Below are 13,480 nucleotides of genomic sequence, written 5' to 3'. Positions count from 1 at the left end.
ATTCCATCTGGTCTAGTGATTCATTTAGGATTGCTGTTTCTTTGCTGATTTTTTGTTTAGAGGATTTGTCCAGTGGTGATAGTGGGGTATTAAAGTCTCCTACTATGATTGTATTACTATTAATCTCTCCCTTGAAATCTTCCAGGAGTTTTTTTATGTATTTGGGTGCTCCTATATTGGGAGCATATATGTTTACCAGAATTATTTCTTCTTGTTGGATTTCTCCCTTTAGTATTATGAAGTGGCCTTCTTTATCTCTTGTTATGGCATTTACTTTGAGGTCTATTTTGTCAGATATAAGTATTGCTACCCCAGCTTTTTTTTCATTTCCATTTGCCTGAAAGATATTTTTCCATCCCTTCACTTTCAATCTGTGTGAGTCTCTTGTTCTGAGGTGGGTCTCTTGTAGACAGCATATATATGGGTCGTGTTTTTTTATCCATTCAGCTACTCGATATCTTTTGATTGGAGCATTTAGTCCATTTACATTTAAAGATATTACTGAAAGGTATTTGTTTGTGGTCATATCTATTTTTGTGTCTATATTCCTTCTTACCTGTTTATTTCTTCTTTTTACAGTATTCCCTTTAGCAATTCTTGCATTGCTGGTTTGGTGGTAATAAACTCCTTAAGCCTTTTTTTATCTGCAAAGCTCCTGATTTCCCCTTCAATTTTGATTGATAGTCTTGCTGGATATAGTATTCTTGGATTCAGTCCTTTGCTTTGCAACACTTTGTATACCTCCGTCCATTCACTTCTAGCTTGTTGTGTTTCTGTTGAGTAATCATTTGACAATCTGATGGGTGTTCCTTTGTAGGTAACTCTCTGTCTCTCTCTTGCCGCCTTTAAGATTCTCTCTTTATCATTTATATTTGCCATTGAAATTATGACATGTCTTGGTGTGTGTCTTTTGGGGTTGATCCTGCTTGGGACTCTCTGTACTTGCGTAACTTTTATCTTTCCCATATCCGGGAAGTTTTCTGTCATTATTTCTTCAAATAGATTTTCTAATCCCTGCTGCTCTTCTTGTCCTTCTGGCAGCCCTATTATACGCATGTTACTTCGTTTCATGTTGTCCCGAAGCTCCCTTAGGCTTTCCTCTTGCTTTTTAATTTTTTTCTCCAATTGCTGTTGAGATTGAGCTTGTTTCTGTACCTGATCTTCTAACTCACTAATTCGGTCCTCTGCTTCTTGTAGTCTACTGTTGAAACTTTCCATGGTGTTTTTGATTGTAGCTATATCACTTTTCATTTCTTCCTGATTCTTGCATAAGTTGTTGATTTTCTCATCCATCCGATGTATAAATTCCACGACCATTACTCTAAACTCCTTTTCGGTCATGTTGCAAGCTTCAGCTTCACTGATTTCCTTTCTTGGCGACTCCACATTTTCTTTCCTCTGTGAGTTATTTCGTTTCCCCATTCTGGCTATCACCAGAAAGCTCAAGCTTCCGTTTGCGTGGACCTGGGCCGTGTGCTGTGGGGACTTCGCTCCACCCGAGTTTCACTGAAGTGCTCTGACACTAGGACGTGTGGCTGCCTTTGGTTGGTGGGAACCAGACTTGCCCAGGGTCAGTGTCCCCAGTGTTCCGTGTGGTCTCGTGTGCACACTTAGATTCAGGGGCCCTGTCTGCACCACACTGTTGGTATGTGCCGAAAATGAGATCCTTAGCATGTGCCAGGAGTCAGAGTTTCCCTGTGTCTGCACCAAGACTAGAGTGTCAGAGTCTCTGTTGCCTTGTGCGGTTTCTCGTTGAGACTCAGGGTCCCTATGTGTGCATGCACCAACAATTGGGGTCGCTGGCTCTTAGTGTGAATGCGCTGTGAGTCAGGGATCCCAGGCAGCTGTGTCCGGCGTGCCAAATTCCCTGAAGTGGAGCTGCGACCTGTGTGTGCTCTCTCTACTGAGCCAAACCGGCTAGGGCGCACACTCTTGATTTCCTGAAGGTGAGCTGGCTCCGTGCACTCTCCCGGAGTCCCGGAAGGGGGGCGGAGTCTGTCCTGCGCGCCAAATTCCCCAAAGGGAAAGCCCCTCTGTGCAAGCACTAAGATTCCCCGAAGGGAGAGCTGTGACCCGCAAGCCAAATTCCCCCAAATTCTCTGAAGGGGTGCCCTCTGTGCGCACTGACAGATTTCCCCAACAGGGAGCTGATTCTCTCCTGTGCGAGAGCGCGCCAAATTCCCTGAGGGGGAGCGAGTCCCTGCGCAAAGCTCTGCGGCTTGGGCGAGAGGCGGATCTATCAGTTAAAATGGCGCTGTCTGCGCGCCTGCGGGGAGGGGGTAGGCTCTTTGACTCACGGAATTCTGCCGGGACGTCTGGATTCTTGTTGTTTGTTGGTCTGAAGCTGTGATAGCAGTTCTCTGTCCCCAGTGGCTGCAGGGTCCTGGTTTGTGTCAGAAGCCAGGATCCGAGTCTCAGGCAGCTCTGTTTCTCAAGATGGCGTGGTCTCTGCGTCCGCAACAGCCGCGGAGATGTGTCCGCTTTGTGCACGGGGCTCCGCCGTCTAGGACTGCCCAGTTAGGCAGCCCCTTGGAAGACGTGCAGAATCTAACTGACCCTAGCTCATACACACACACACCACACACGTCTACACTCTTCTCTATGGGTTCCTCACTCACACACTCTCTCTCCCTACCTTCCTGCCGGTCGCCATCCCAAACGCCTCTCGGCAGTTTTCTATCCTTCTTTTTAAAAAAAAAAAAACAAAAAAAAAAACAAAACTTTTTTTTATTGATTTTGGAGAGGCAGGGAGAGGGAGAGATAGAAACACCATGATTATGAGAAAGACTCATTGATCAGCTGCCTCCTGCGTACCTCCGACTGGGGATCGAGTCTGCAACCCGAGCATGTGCCCTGACTGGGAATCAAACTGGCGACCTCTTGGTTCCTGTGTTGATGCTTAACCACTAAGCCACACCAGCTGGGCAGGCATGTAATCCATTTTTCACTGTGCCCATCACCCTCTCTTATCACACTCAGCCTCTTTGCATATAAATGGAACCTGCCTGATTCTTGAAGCCATGTGAATTCGCCCCTCTGCTTGCTCAAGGCCCCTTCCTTAACTTCATAGCTTTTAGCAAGTCATTTACTTCTCTGTGTATGATTTTCCTATTACAAATTGATGATGATAATCCCTCTCCTTCCATACTACTACAAATGGGAGAGTGACTCAGTATTGGTGAACGTGTTTGGACTAGGGATTTTCAGTGCTCTGTGTTACCCAGAGGCTACTTCCATACCAACTGAAACGCTGTTAACAAATAGAAAAATATTTATCAACAAGCAAAGTACACATAACCCCCTTAGAAAAACCATGTGATAGAATTGTTAGTAATTTTTGCACTTTGTTCCTAAAACTATTAAGGAAACACTTGTTCGGTGTCGGAGTCATTCTCACCAGGGGCATGGAATTCAGTCAGTGAGAATTTCATTGGATGGACAAACCATTCTGGTGAATGGGAGAGATGATGGCACCCTTGTTTGCCTAAGATGGAGGTACGTACAGTAAATGTAAGCAACCTCACACGGTATGTTTTAAAACAGACTTTGTTTTTATTTAGGTATAGCAAAACCAACATAACTGGAGACAACTGCCATTGAAAAGATTGTTATACTCACAGAATCCAAGGGTGGTGGTGGGGGAATGTGCCATGCTATTGGGGGCCCACATGGGATACCACCAGGGTAGGTAATGAGGCAGAGGAAGCAGGAAAACTATGGCCAAGAGCCTTTATTATGGTTTCCATGGGAAGGAGCAGACAGATTTAGGATTGACTAGTTTGGATAATTTCAGTGGAATCTGGAGCATAGGGACTCCTAGTTGTCTGATACTTTGCCCTGAGATTATTAGGACCAGGAAACAGTGGCCCTGTGTGGAATCCCAGTGGAGCTGATGGTTGGGGTGTGAGGTTCTGGATTAGTTGGTTTGGATTTGAAAGGTGGGCTGCTGTGTGAGTTGTTGACTATCTCCAGGAATTGGCTAGCCCTGGGAGGGTAGTCCCTTCCGGGTAAGCATGGCCCAAAATGTCAAAGCATCAAAAGACAAGAAAAGACATGGTTAATATATATGAGATTATCAGTCCTTTTTCAGGACACCTGTTGGAAGAGTACAAGAATTGAGGACAATTTTGAAGAATACATACTTTAAAAACTCCTGTTTATCCCTAAAAATACTTATGTAGATATGTATGTAAGTGTACACACAAAGAGGCTGACTTTCCAAATTATACTTTGCTTAAACAATATGAATTTATTTACTTGTAGACTTTGATTAGACTAAAATTAAAATTCTAGAACTGCACTCTTGAAATCTCTGTCATTTATATCATGTATTTCCATGTGTTCCAGCTTGCTTTCTGGGGATTTTTTATTTTCTTTCTGGTCATCCTTGTAACGTGGTTATTCATGGCATTTGCTGTTCTTCTTTGTCTAGACTCTAGACTTTAGACATTTATATCTGTCTATTTTAATGACCCATAACAGCCTCCTCTGAAGAGGTCTTTCTACTATTTTCCAATAGATGGCGCTGATTCACAAGATTCTTTAGCTCTGTGATCTAGTGAACTTCCACAGCTTCCTTAGGATAGTATAGGCATGCTGCTTGCAGGTAGGGTTTGTTTTGCCCTCACTGTAATAGTGACCCCTGACCTCTGTGGGGTCCTGCCCCAAGTACCCAACCTGGGGATCACTTACAGAGGGAAATAGGGGTTCTACTGCAATAGTTCTACTGCAATAGTACGCTCCTCAACTGGACTTGAGGGCAATGGGAGGAGAGTTTTGGGAGTCCAAGGGGCAAGACTCTGTGGTTCCATTTGTTTGTCTGAAACACCATCATTGGCCCCACAGTGGAGAGCATCATGGTAGAATCCCGGGCTCTATCAAGCATCTGCTAACTCACACACTCTTCACCCTGCTGGGCTGTCTCCCCCCCCCCCCACCAGCATTCTGTTCCTCCAGACCAAAGGAAGCACCTGCTACCACTGGCTTCGTCCCCTTCCCAGGCTAAGCCATCGCTACTTCTGCAGGCTGTCTGCGCTTTCCTCCCTCTCATCTCCCTGTTTATTCCAGGTTGCCTACCTTTAGATGTTTCGATGCACAGGTATCTCAGGCATGCCTCTCTATTGAGCAGGGAATTCTTTATTGAATTATAGTTGGTTAACTTGTAATTTCAGGGGGAGAGACCAAGGGGATCTCTCATGCCACCATTTCTCTGATGTCCTAGAATCTAATCTAATAATAGACAAATATGCAAATTGACCGCACCTTCGCTACACCTAAGCCACGCCCACCAGCCAAGCCACGCCCACAAACCAATCAGGACGAGTATGCAAATTGCCCCAACAAAGATGGCGGCTAATTTGCATATCAAGACAGTGTCGCGAGAAGCCAAGAGCTGCAAAGGGGAGTAAAGCTTCGAAGAAGCAAGCAAGCCAGGGGGGCGGGGGGAGGAGAAGGGAGGAGCGAAGTCAGGGCTGTAGGCGAAGGGAAACGAAGGCGGGCTGGAGGAGAAGGCAGGGCCAGTGACAAGGGCGGGGCAGAAGCAGGGCCGGGGGTGAAGGGAAACGTGGGTGGGCTGGAGGAGAAGGCGGGGCCGGTGACAAGGGTGGGGCGGAGGCGGGGCCGGGGCCGAAGGGAAACGCGGGCGGGCTGGAGGAGAAGGCAGGGCCGGTGACAAGGGCAGGGCAGAAGCAGGGCCGGGGGTGAAGGGAAACGTGGGCGGGCGGCAAGGGCGGGGCGGAGGCGGGGCCGGGGGCGAAGGGAAACGTGGGCGGGCGGAGGAGAAGGCTAGGCGGGCGGCAAGGGAGGAACGGAGGCGGGGTAGAGTGCAGCAGGAAATCCCATTGCAGGAATTTTCCTGCAACGGGAAAGCTAGTTCTAAATAAACAAATACTACTGAAGTGTGCAGATGATGACCAGGGGCAGAGAGCAAGAAGGTGATAGCCTGGATTTTAAATGTTGTTTTGTTTGATCTTCCAGTGGACATCACTAGTCAGTGTGCAGTTCATTTCCTTAGAAATAATATCTCATAGTGCCTCATGTGAACAAAGCAATAATAAAACATGGCCTTTCACAGAGACATTTAAAAATGTTAAATATTGTGGAGATGTTATATCATAACAATTTTGTTAGCCACTTAGTTCAAAGACTAATTTGAATACTGCAGCATCATGCTCATTTTATACTTAGACTCTTAATTAACTTGTATTTTATAGATGTCCTAACATATCCTTTATAGTCAGTGAACAAATAGCATCTCAGGTAACAGCAAACAATATAGCTTTCTTTAAGCCCTATTTATGGAAGTAAAGACATTTCCACCTATCATAGTTAATTACTTTTGACTCAAAACAAAGTTGACTTTGAAATCTTAGTCCAGGACTTATTAGCTTGTAACCTCAAACAGGTGACAGCCCTTCTATAACGATGTTATTCAAGGTGGGGCCTGCAGGACCTGTGAGTTTGTTATAAATGCACTAGAGGCCCGGTGCACGGAATCATGCACAGTGGGATCCCTCAGCCTGGTCTGTGCCCTCTCACAATCCGGGACCCCTCAGTGGATGTCAGACTGCCAGTTTTGGCCTGATTCCTGCCGCTCGGTAGCGCTGCTGCAGAGGCTGGAGAGGCTCCCGCCCCTGCAACTGCACTCACCAGCCATGAGCCTGGCTTCTGGCTGAGTGGCGCTCCCGCTGTGGGAGTGCACCAACCACCAGGAAGCAGTTCCTGCGTTAAGCATTTGCCCCCTGGTGGTCAGTGTGTATCATAGTGGTTGGTCAACTGGTCATTCCAGTTGTTCTGGTCGTTCTGATCATTCTGGTCATAATGGTCGCTTAGTCTTTTACATATAGATGTTCTTGGGCCCCACCCAAACTTTTGGCATCAGAATCTTTGTGGGTGAGGTCCAGAAATTTCTTTTAATAAATCATCCAGGTGATGCTGATGTTTCCAAAGTCTTGAGATATGCTTGTGTACTGAGTGGAAGTAATATTTCCCTCAGCGGGGATGGGGACTATGAGGACTGAATGTGATTATGTATGTGAAGCAGTGCAGCACCTAGTACATTCCAAGGGATCAACCAGAGTAGTGGCTCTTCTTTGTCATGACCAAGGCAAGTACAGAGTACGTGTAGGGCAAGGCCATGCAGATAGCATGTGAAGAGGTCACCCAAATAAGTCCAGGGGCTTGTCATGTCCTAGAGCCTGTGAATGGGCTCTCCTCTAAGAAGTAGAGTCCTAATATCTACAGGGCACTTCAGAGAATTGTCCACATATTTCTTTGTGTGGAAATGGTTGTGTGTCTGGAAATAATACTGCTAAATGTGACTTTCGTGGTTTTATAGGCTGTGTGTTTTCTTTTTTATTAATACAGGCGGTTTGGAGGAAGCTTAGCCGGTGACATTATTCAATACTGCCAGCTTCTTTTAGCTTCTCTGAGCAGCACCATGGATGATGAGAATATTCATTTAAGTCTGAAACAAAGGGAGTCCATGGATATAGAATCTGAACCAACAGTTGAGTAACAATATAGTTTTTTTTTCTCTTTCTGTCAACATAAGAAATGTCCAAACCTGTAAAGAATTTTTGTAGGATTTATTGGAGCCAAATTGACAATTGCCAGGAAGCAATATCTCAAATGCTCCACAAATCGACAGTTTCACAGTTTCTTTTATGCATCACAAATTAGGGAGGGAGCTACAAAGATTATATGAAAACAAAAAAAGCAAGGCAGGGATTGGATTATAGGATAGTTAACAAGACAAGACTATGTCCTCTGTTGGGACATAACAAAAACCATGGACCAGGCTTGCTTAAGGCAAAGATAAATCTTTTACTAAAGAAGTTATATGACTGGGGACTTTGGAAACTGCCCATCATGATCTGTCCAGTTAGGGATTTATGATCAGAGCACTCTGTGAGGTTACTTTCCATAGAATCCCTTTTCATCCACACTTACTTTCTTTTTAAATCAGCTATCAGTTTGCAGTTACAGTTTTCTTTAAGCAGATATTTAGTAATTTTCCTTTTTATCCAGGTATACCATGATTCTCAAAAAGTGCATGAGCTAAATGTGACTGAGAGAAAATATTCAGCCTTTCTCAAAACAATGGCAAATATTATACCTCAGAACTTATTCAAACCATAGTATAAGATCAGGCTTGCCTAGAAAAAAAAATTCTTACTACCAATTCTGGTGCTTAGTCAAAGTGGTCTCGCTTCTATACTTTTATGTCACATACAGTATTTAGGAAGTATCTGGCCAGAGAACTACATTCATTCATTCAATCATTTAACAAATATTTATTGAGCACAATATGCTCAATGTGCTAGGGCTGTGGGGAGTATAGGCATGAGCAACATAGAAAAAGTTTCTGCTTTCATGAAGCTTACCTTCTAATTAAGGGTTGGGAGTGAGCAGAGAGGGTAAATAAGCACATAAATAAGAAAAGTAGATAGTAACAAGATCTATTTGGTGAATAAAAATGGCTTGGTGTGATAGTGTTGGGCTGGAATAGCCTCTCCATGAAGAATTTAAGCTGAGACCTGAATTAAAAAGAGGGTGCCCACATGCAACATGGATGGGGCAGAAGTCCTCAGGGCAGAGGGGAAAAAGAGTTGGACATGTCTGAGGACCTAAAATAGGCCTGTGCAGCTAAAGGGAACAAGTGAGAGAAATGTAGGAAATGAGGTCCTCAAGCTGGGAAAAGGCCTGGTAACAAAGGGCTTTGTAAACCAGATAGAGTTTAGATTTCATTTGACATTTAATAAGAACCTATTAAAGTGTTCTGAGGAGAGGATTTGCAAGATCTTATTTACATTTTTTGAAATAATTACTTCCACTGTGTGGAGAATGTTTTCTGTAGGGGACAAGAATGGAATTAGTAGATTAGTTAGGAGGCTATGCCAGAGATCCAAGTAACAAGGATGGACGTGGAGGATTGTTGTCGAGAGGAAGTAGTTTTTACTTGAAAAACTATGCATGTGATGATATTATTTGTGAACATGGGGACGACTGTGGGGCAGGGAGCTTCTCTGGGAGAAAGAAAGGAATCTGAAATCAGTTACTAATGCCAACCTTGAGATACCAAGTAAGCCATTGGATAGATGAACCATGAGTTCTGAGAATAGGCCAGCACTGAAGATGTTGATTTGAGAGTCAAGGGCATGTGGATGGAATTTAAAGCAAAAGAAAAACAAAACAAAACAAAAAACATGCAAAGTCATGGAAAAGTGAATGGTAAGAAACAGAAGGAACCAGGTCAGAGCATCTTCTAGATATCCAGGAAAAGAATTTAGGGAGGCAAAGGAGAATGAGAAGGGGCAGACAGTGAGGTTACAGAAGGGTCAGGAGAGTGGACATCCCAAACACTTTCAAGACATTTTGCTGCAAAAAAAGAGACTAGAAGGGGGGTGGTAGCTGAAGGGGGATGTGATGGTCAATGGAGAGTGGCTTTCCTAGGACAGGAGATACCAGTGCGCATTTGGGAAAGATTCTGTAGAAGAGAGAAATGGATGATGCAGAAGGGCAATGGGATTTTTAAAAAAAATATAAAGGCCTCAAGAAGGAGGAAAAGATTAAGATCCTAAATCCAAATTGTGAAGCAGGCCTTGAATGGGCAGGAGCATTTGGCCTATGGTAACATGAAGAAGCAGAGAGTGTTTTGGTGAACATGTGATCCTTCTTTCTTGGTGCAAAGTGTAGCTGATGTGAGGACAGACTGGTGGAATTAAATTAATAAAATATTGCATGTTGGGAAGGCCAAAGTTGTGGCATTTTTTTAATGCAACAAGTGCAAAGGGATTCAAAATAATTATATGAAGTAGGGTGGGAGGAAGAGAACTTGATAAATTTTAAATTTAAGAAATGTCTGTCTTTTTCTAAGGTATATGAGGATGTCAAGTTAAGCATTCACTCATCACAAGATGAATTAATCCAACAAGTTGCTAAGAAGGAAATTTCCTGGTTAGAACGAAAAAGCCAAGAGGTATCTATAAAATATGGGAGAGTTTGAAAGAATGCTTTGTAGGTATGCCAAATAGATTTATTTCCTATGATAACCTGCTGGCAAGTAGAACGAGATACTATAACCTTCCTGAAAGCAAACAAACACCCCCCCAAACAGCCCGATATTTTAGATGATATATGAGCTTTAAGAACTATACTTACGCTAATATGAAAGCCAACAAAGCTGCCCAGGTAACCCAAAGCAAAGAATGAAGTGTGATACCTTATGATGGAGGGAAGTTTAGAGGAGCTGCACAGGTGATGAAAGAGAAGGGTGGGCCAAGAACAGGAAAAGGGACATCCTGGCTTCAGATGTGCGGGATGGTGACAAAGGTAGTAGTAGCTTGTGTCTGGGTTTAGCCCGCTTATCTAGTCTCACTGATTTTCCTTTGCCAACTATTCTCTAATTTTTTACTCCTTAATTACTTTCTTTCCTTTGGCCTTATAATTGACTGGAAACTACCACGTTGCCTCAGTCAACATAATAGCAGTTGACTTAAGCAAGGTATTGCAGTAGTGTTACTTCGGGTACACTTTTATATTATTAGTCTTTAAAAATTTTGTTTCTAGAGAAGTGCTATTTATTACATATCTGTCTATGTACCTGTGTACATATCTGTATTTGTGTGTGTGAATATATATATGTGTGTATATATATATATATATATATATATATATATATATATCATATGATATATGATATATATATATCATATGCCTCTCTATAATTTTGCTTGCCTATTTAAGTGATAAACTTGTCCCATTTCAGGCCATCGAAAAGGAGGTTAAACTGTTTTCCAACAAAAGGAAAGAGATAAAAAGAGAAATCAAAGCACTTGCTAAAACTGTAAGTGTTGTGGTTTCATATACTAATACATTTGACCCTCATTCTAAAATCACTTTTTGAAGTTTATTTTGTTCACTACAGCATGAAGAGCTATACCCATTTTCTTTTTTGCTTGTATGTAAGCTCAGTTTTCTGGAGTACTTCAACAGGGTAGAAATTTTACCATACCGTACTACATATAAACAGTGGTTTTCTTCTCTGTCTTCTCCAAATATTTTATCTTATTTTTTAATAATTATTTTAATCAAAGTTGTGTGTTTACAATTTTACAAAGTAAGTAATGAGTTAAATAATTAAAAATAAGATGAATTATTTTAATTATTTAACTCATTACTTAAATAATTAATGAGTTAAATGCACCTGCCCTACTTATTTTCACTATGACTCCTACACTCTGAAAGCTGTTTTCAGTTCTTCAACTTTTCTGTTTGGATATTTACCTCCATCTTTCTAAATAGTTTTCTTGATACTGCTATCTCTTAAGATTTCTATTTTGACAATAACTATGGGCTTACTGGTATGGTAGATGAATATTTAGGTTCTTTTATACCCTCCACCCCCATCACTACAGCATATATATAAATCCATACTTACTGTGCACACTATTATAGTTATGTAAATACTAGAGGCCTGGTGCATGAATTCATGCATGGGTGGGGTCTGGCCAGCCCGCCCCGATGGGGCCCATAGGCCAGGCCAGCAGGGGCGAGGGGCTTTAGGCAGTTGGCTGGCCAGCCCCACCCCCAACCGTGGTGTTGGAGGATAATCAGGGGTGGAGCCGGCCAGGGGGAGGGGCCGAAGGTGGTTGGTTGGCCAGCCCTCCCCCAATTGGGATGTTGAGGGCAATCAGAGCCTGGATCAGTCTGGTTGGCTGCTGCAGTGCGTGTCATAGCCACCAGTCGTTCCAGTCATTCTGGTTGTTCCACCGTGCTGGTAGGTGGGCTTTTATATATATAGATTCTTCAGAGTTGAGCCACATGGTATATCATAATTACATTTCCATTTTTACAACTTTATTTTTCCTGGAATTAATAATTGCCTTTGTTTTGGATCGCCATGCCTATTCAAACTATCTTAAAATGCTACATTAAGAAAAAGAACCTCTTCTCAATAAAAGTACCCGAGGAAATCAAGCTGTCAGAGCTTTGTGTGCATGTGTGTGAGGCCTCCCTTGCAGAGCTTTCCATCTTCTAGATCCAGTCTAAGCACCTTGCTCTCTAGACCAGGCACACAGTTGCTGTCCTAGGGACTTCTCTTGTCCATCATCCTGGAAACCCTCTCACCTGCCTCCTGATTTGTAGCCCCTGTTTTTGGGGGTCCCATGCATTTCTCTTTGTTTTCTTGCTGTGCATCTTCCAATAGCTTCCTATGCAGGACTGCTGTGTTGTCCCATGCTTGTGGACATGATTTATCATGTGGCTGTGCTTCTGGCATACCATTCAAATGTAATAGCAATGTGAACGGCACCTGCCCCCTTAGAGTTGGCTCTTGATAAAGGGCACATGGGAGCTACATTTTTTGAGACTTGGTTTTTCTTAAAATGTCTTTATCCCACTCTCACACTCATATTTGCGTAAGTGTACAATAATTTCCCCCTCAGAATTTTGACTTGTTGTATTGTTTTCTAGCTTTCAGTTTTTGCTTTAGAGAATTCAATACTTTTCTGACTCCCAGTTCTTTGTAGGTAACCAGATTTTTCTCTCTGGAGACTTATAGGATCCTGTCTTTATCCCTGCTGTTTGGAAAATTCACAGTTACGCACAGTGAGATGTTTGGTGGATGTTCTTGGTTTGCTGGTACAGATTTGCTCTCCACCTTTTTCCACCCTGTTCTGAGCCCCCAGAGGCTGGCCTTTGTCTCCAGCTTCTGTTTAGGTTTAGCCACTGAGTGGTATCAGCAGGAGATCAGAGTTTCTTTCTCAAAAACCAGTTCTGGGTAGGTGTTCAAGTCAGCAGCTGCTCTGTTCCAGGCATTCATTCAAAGACTAGGCTGGTGGAGACCCTGCTAGCTTCCTCACAGGGCTTCTAAGGTTGTCTTGCTTGATCTCACCCCAAGAGGAGGAAAAGAGCATGAGGTGTGCATGGGGAAAATCTAGAGATTGCCCTTATTATTTGATTGAACCACATGAAATTGCTGTTTTATATGGTTCAGCCTAATATACTACAAGTATTTTGTCTTCTTTCAACTTTTATAATGTGCCTTTTTAAATGCACGATTTAAAAATTATGACCCAAGTGTATTGATCATTTTATTTATAGCTTTTGTTTTTGGTGTCTGATTTTAAGAGAGCTTCCAAAGTCTCACATATTTTCTTCTAATACCCTTCATTTCACCTGTAATTTATTTTCATGAATGGTATAAGGTGTGGAGCTAACTTCATATTTTTTCAAATAAATAGCCCATTTCATCAGTGCTTTTTACTGAATAGACCCTCCTTTCTCCACTGATTTGCAACTCCTCCTCTATTAATCCCTGGAGTCCCAGGTATATGAGATTGTTTCTGGACTCTCCATTCCGAAATTGAATATTGATCTTTTCCTGAGCTAATTCCAAACTATTCTGATTGTTATAACTTTATAAAATATTTTTATATCTTGAAAGTAATTCTCCCTTTGCTCTTCTTTTACAAAAAAA

At 42.7% G+C, this 13,480-nt stretch overlaps 1 protein-coding gene across 1 annotated transcript in view; it reads left to right on the top strand.

Moving 5' to 3' along the window:
* CFAP43 (cilia and flagella associated protein 43) overlaps positions 1–13,480 on the top strand; it is a 94,895-nt gene that overhangs the window by 48,827 nt on the left and 32,588 nt on the right. Inside the window, exons 16-19 of the mRNA XM_054729222.1 lie at positions 3,365–3,495; positions 7,366–7,507; positions 9,878–9,979; positions 10,769–10,846. Coding sequence (XP_054585197.1) covers positions 3,365–3,495; positions 7,366–7,507; positions 9,878–9,979; positions 10,769–10,846 — 453 coding nt within the window. The remainder of the gene's footprint in view (positions 1–3,364; positions 3,496–7,365; positions 7,508–9,877; positions 9,980–10,768; positions 10,847–13,480) is intronic.

Source organism: Eptesicus fuscus, chromosome 17 (genome assembly GCF_027574615.1).
Source record: "Eptesicus fuscus isolate TK198812 chromosome 17, DD_ASM_mEF_20220401, whole genome shotgun sequence".
Taxonomy (NCBI): domain Eukaryota; kingdom Metazoa; phylum Chordata; class Mammalia; order Chiroptera; family Vespertilionidae; genus Eptesicus; species Eptesicus fuscus.
Note: the sequence above shows the minus strand (reverse complement) of the source record. Positions and strands in the feature narration are given on the sequence as shown.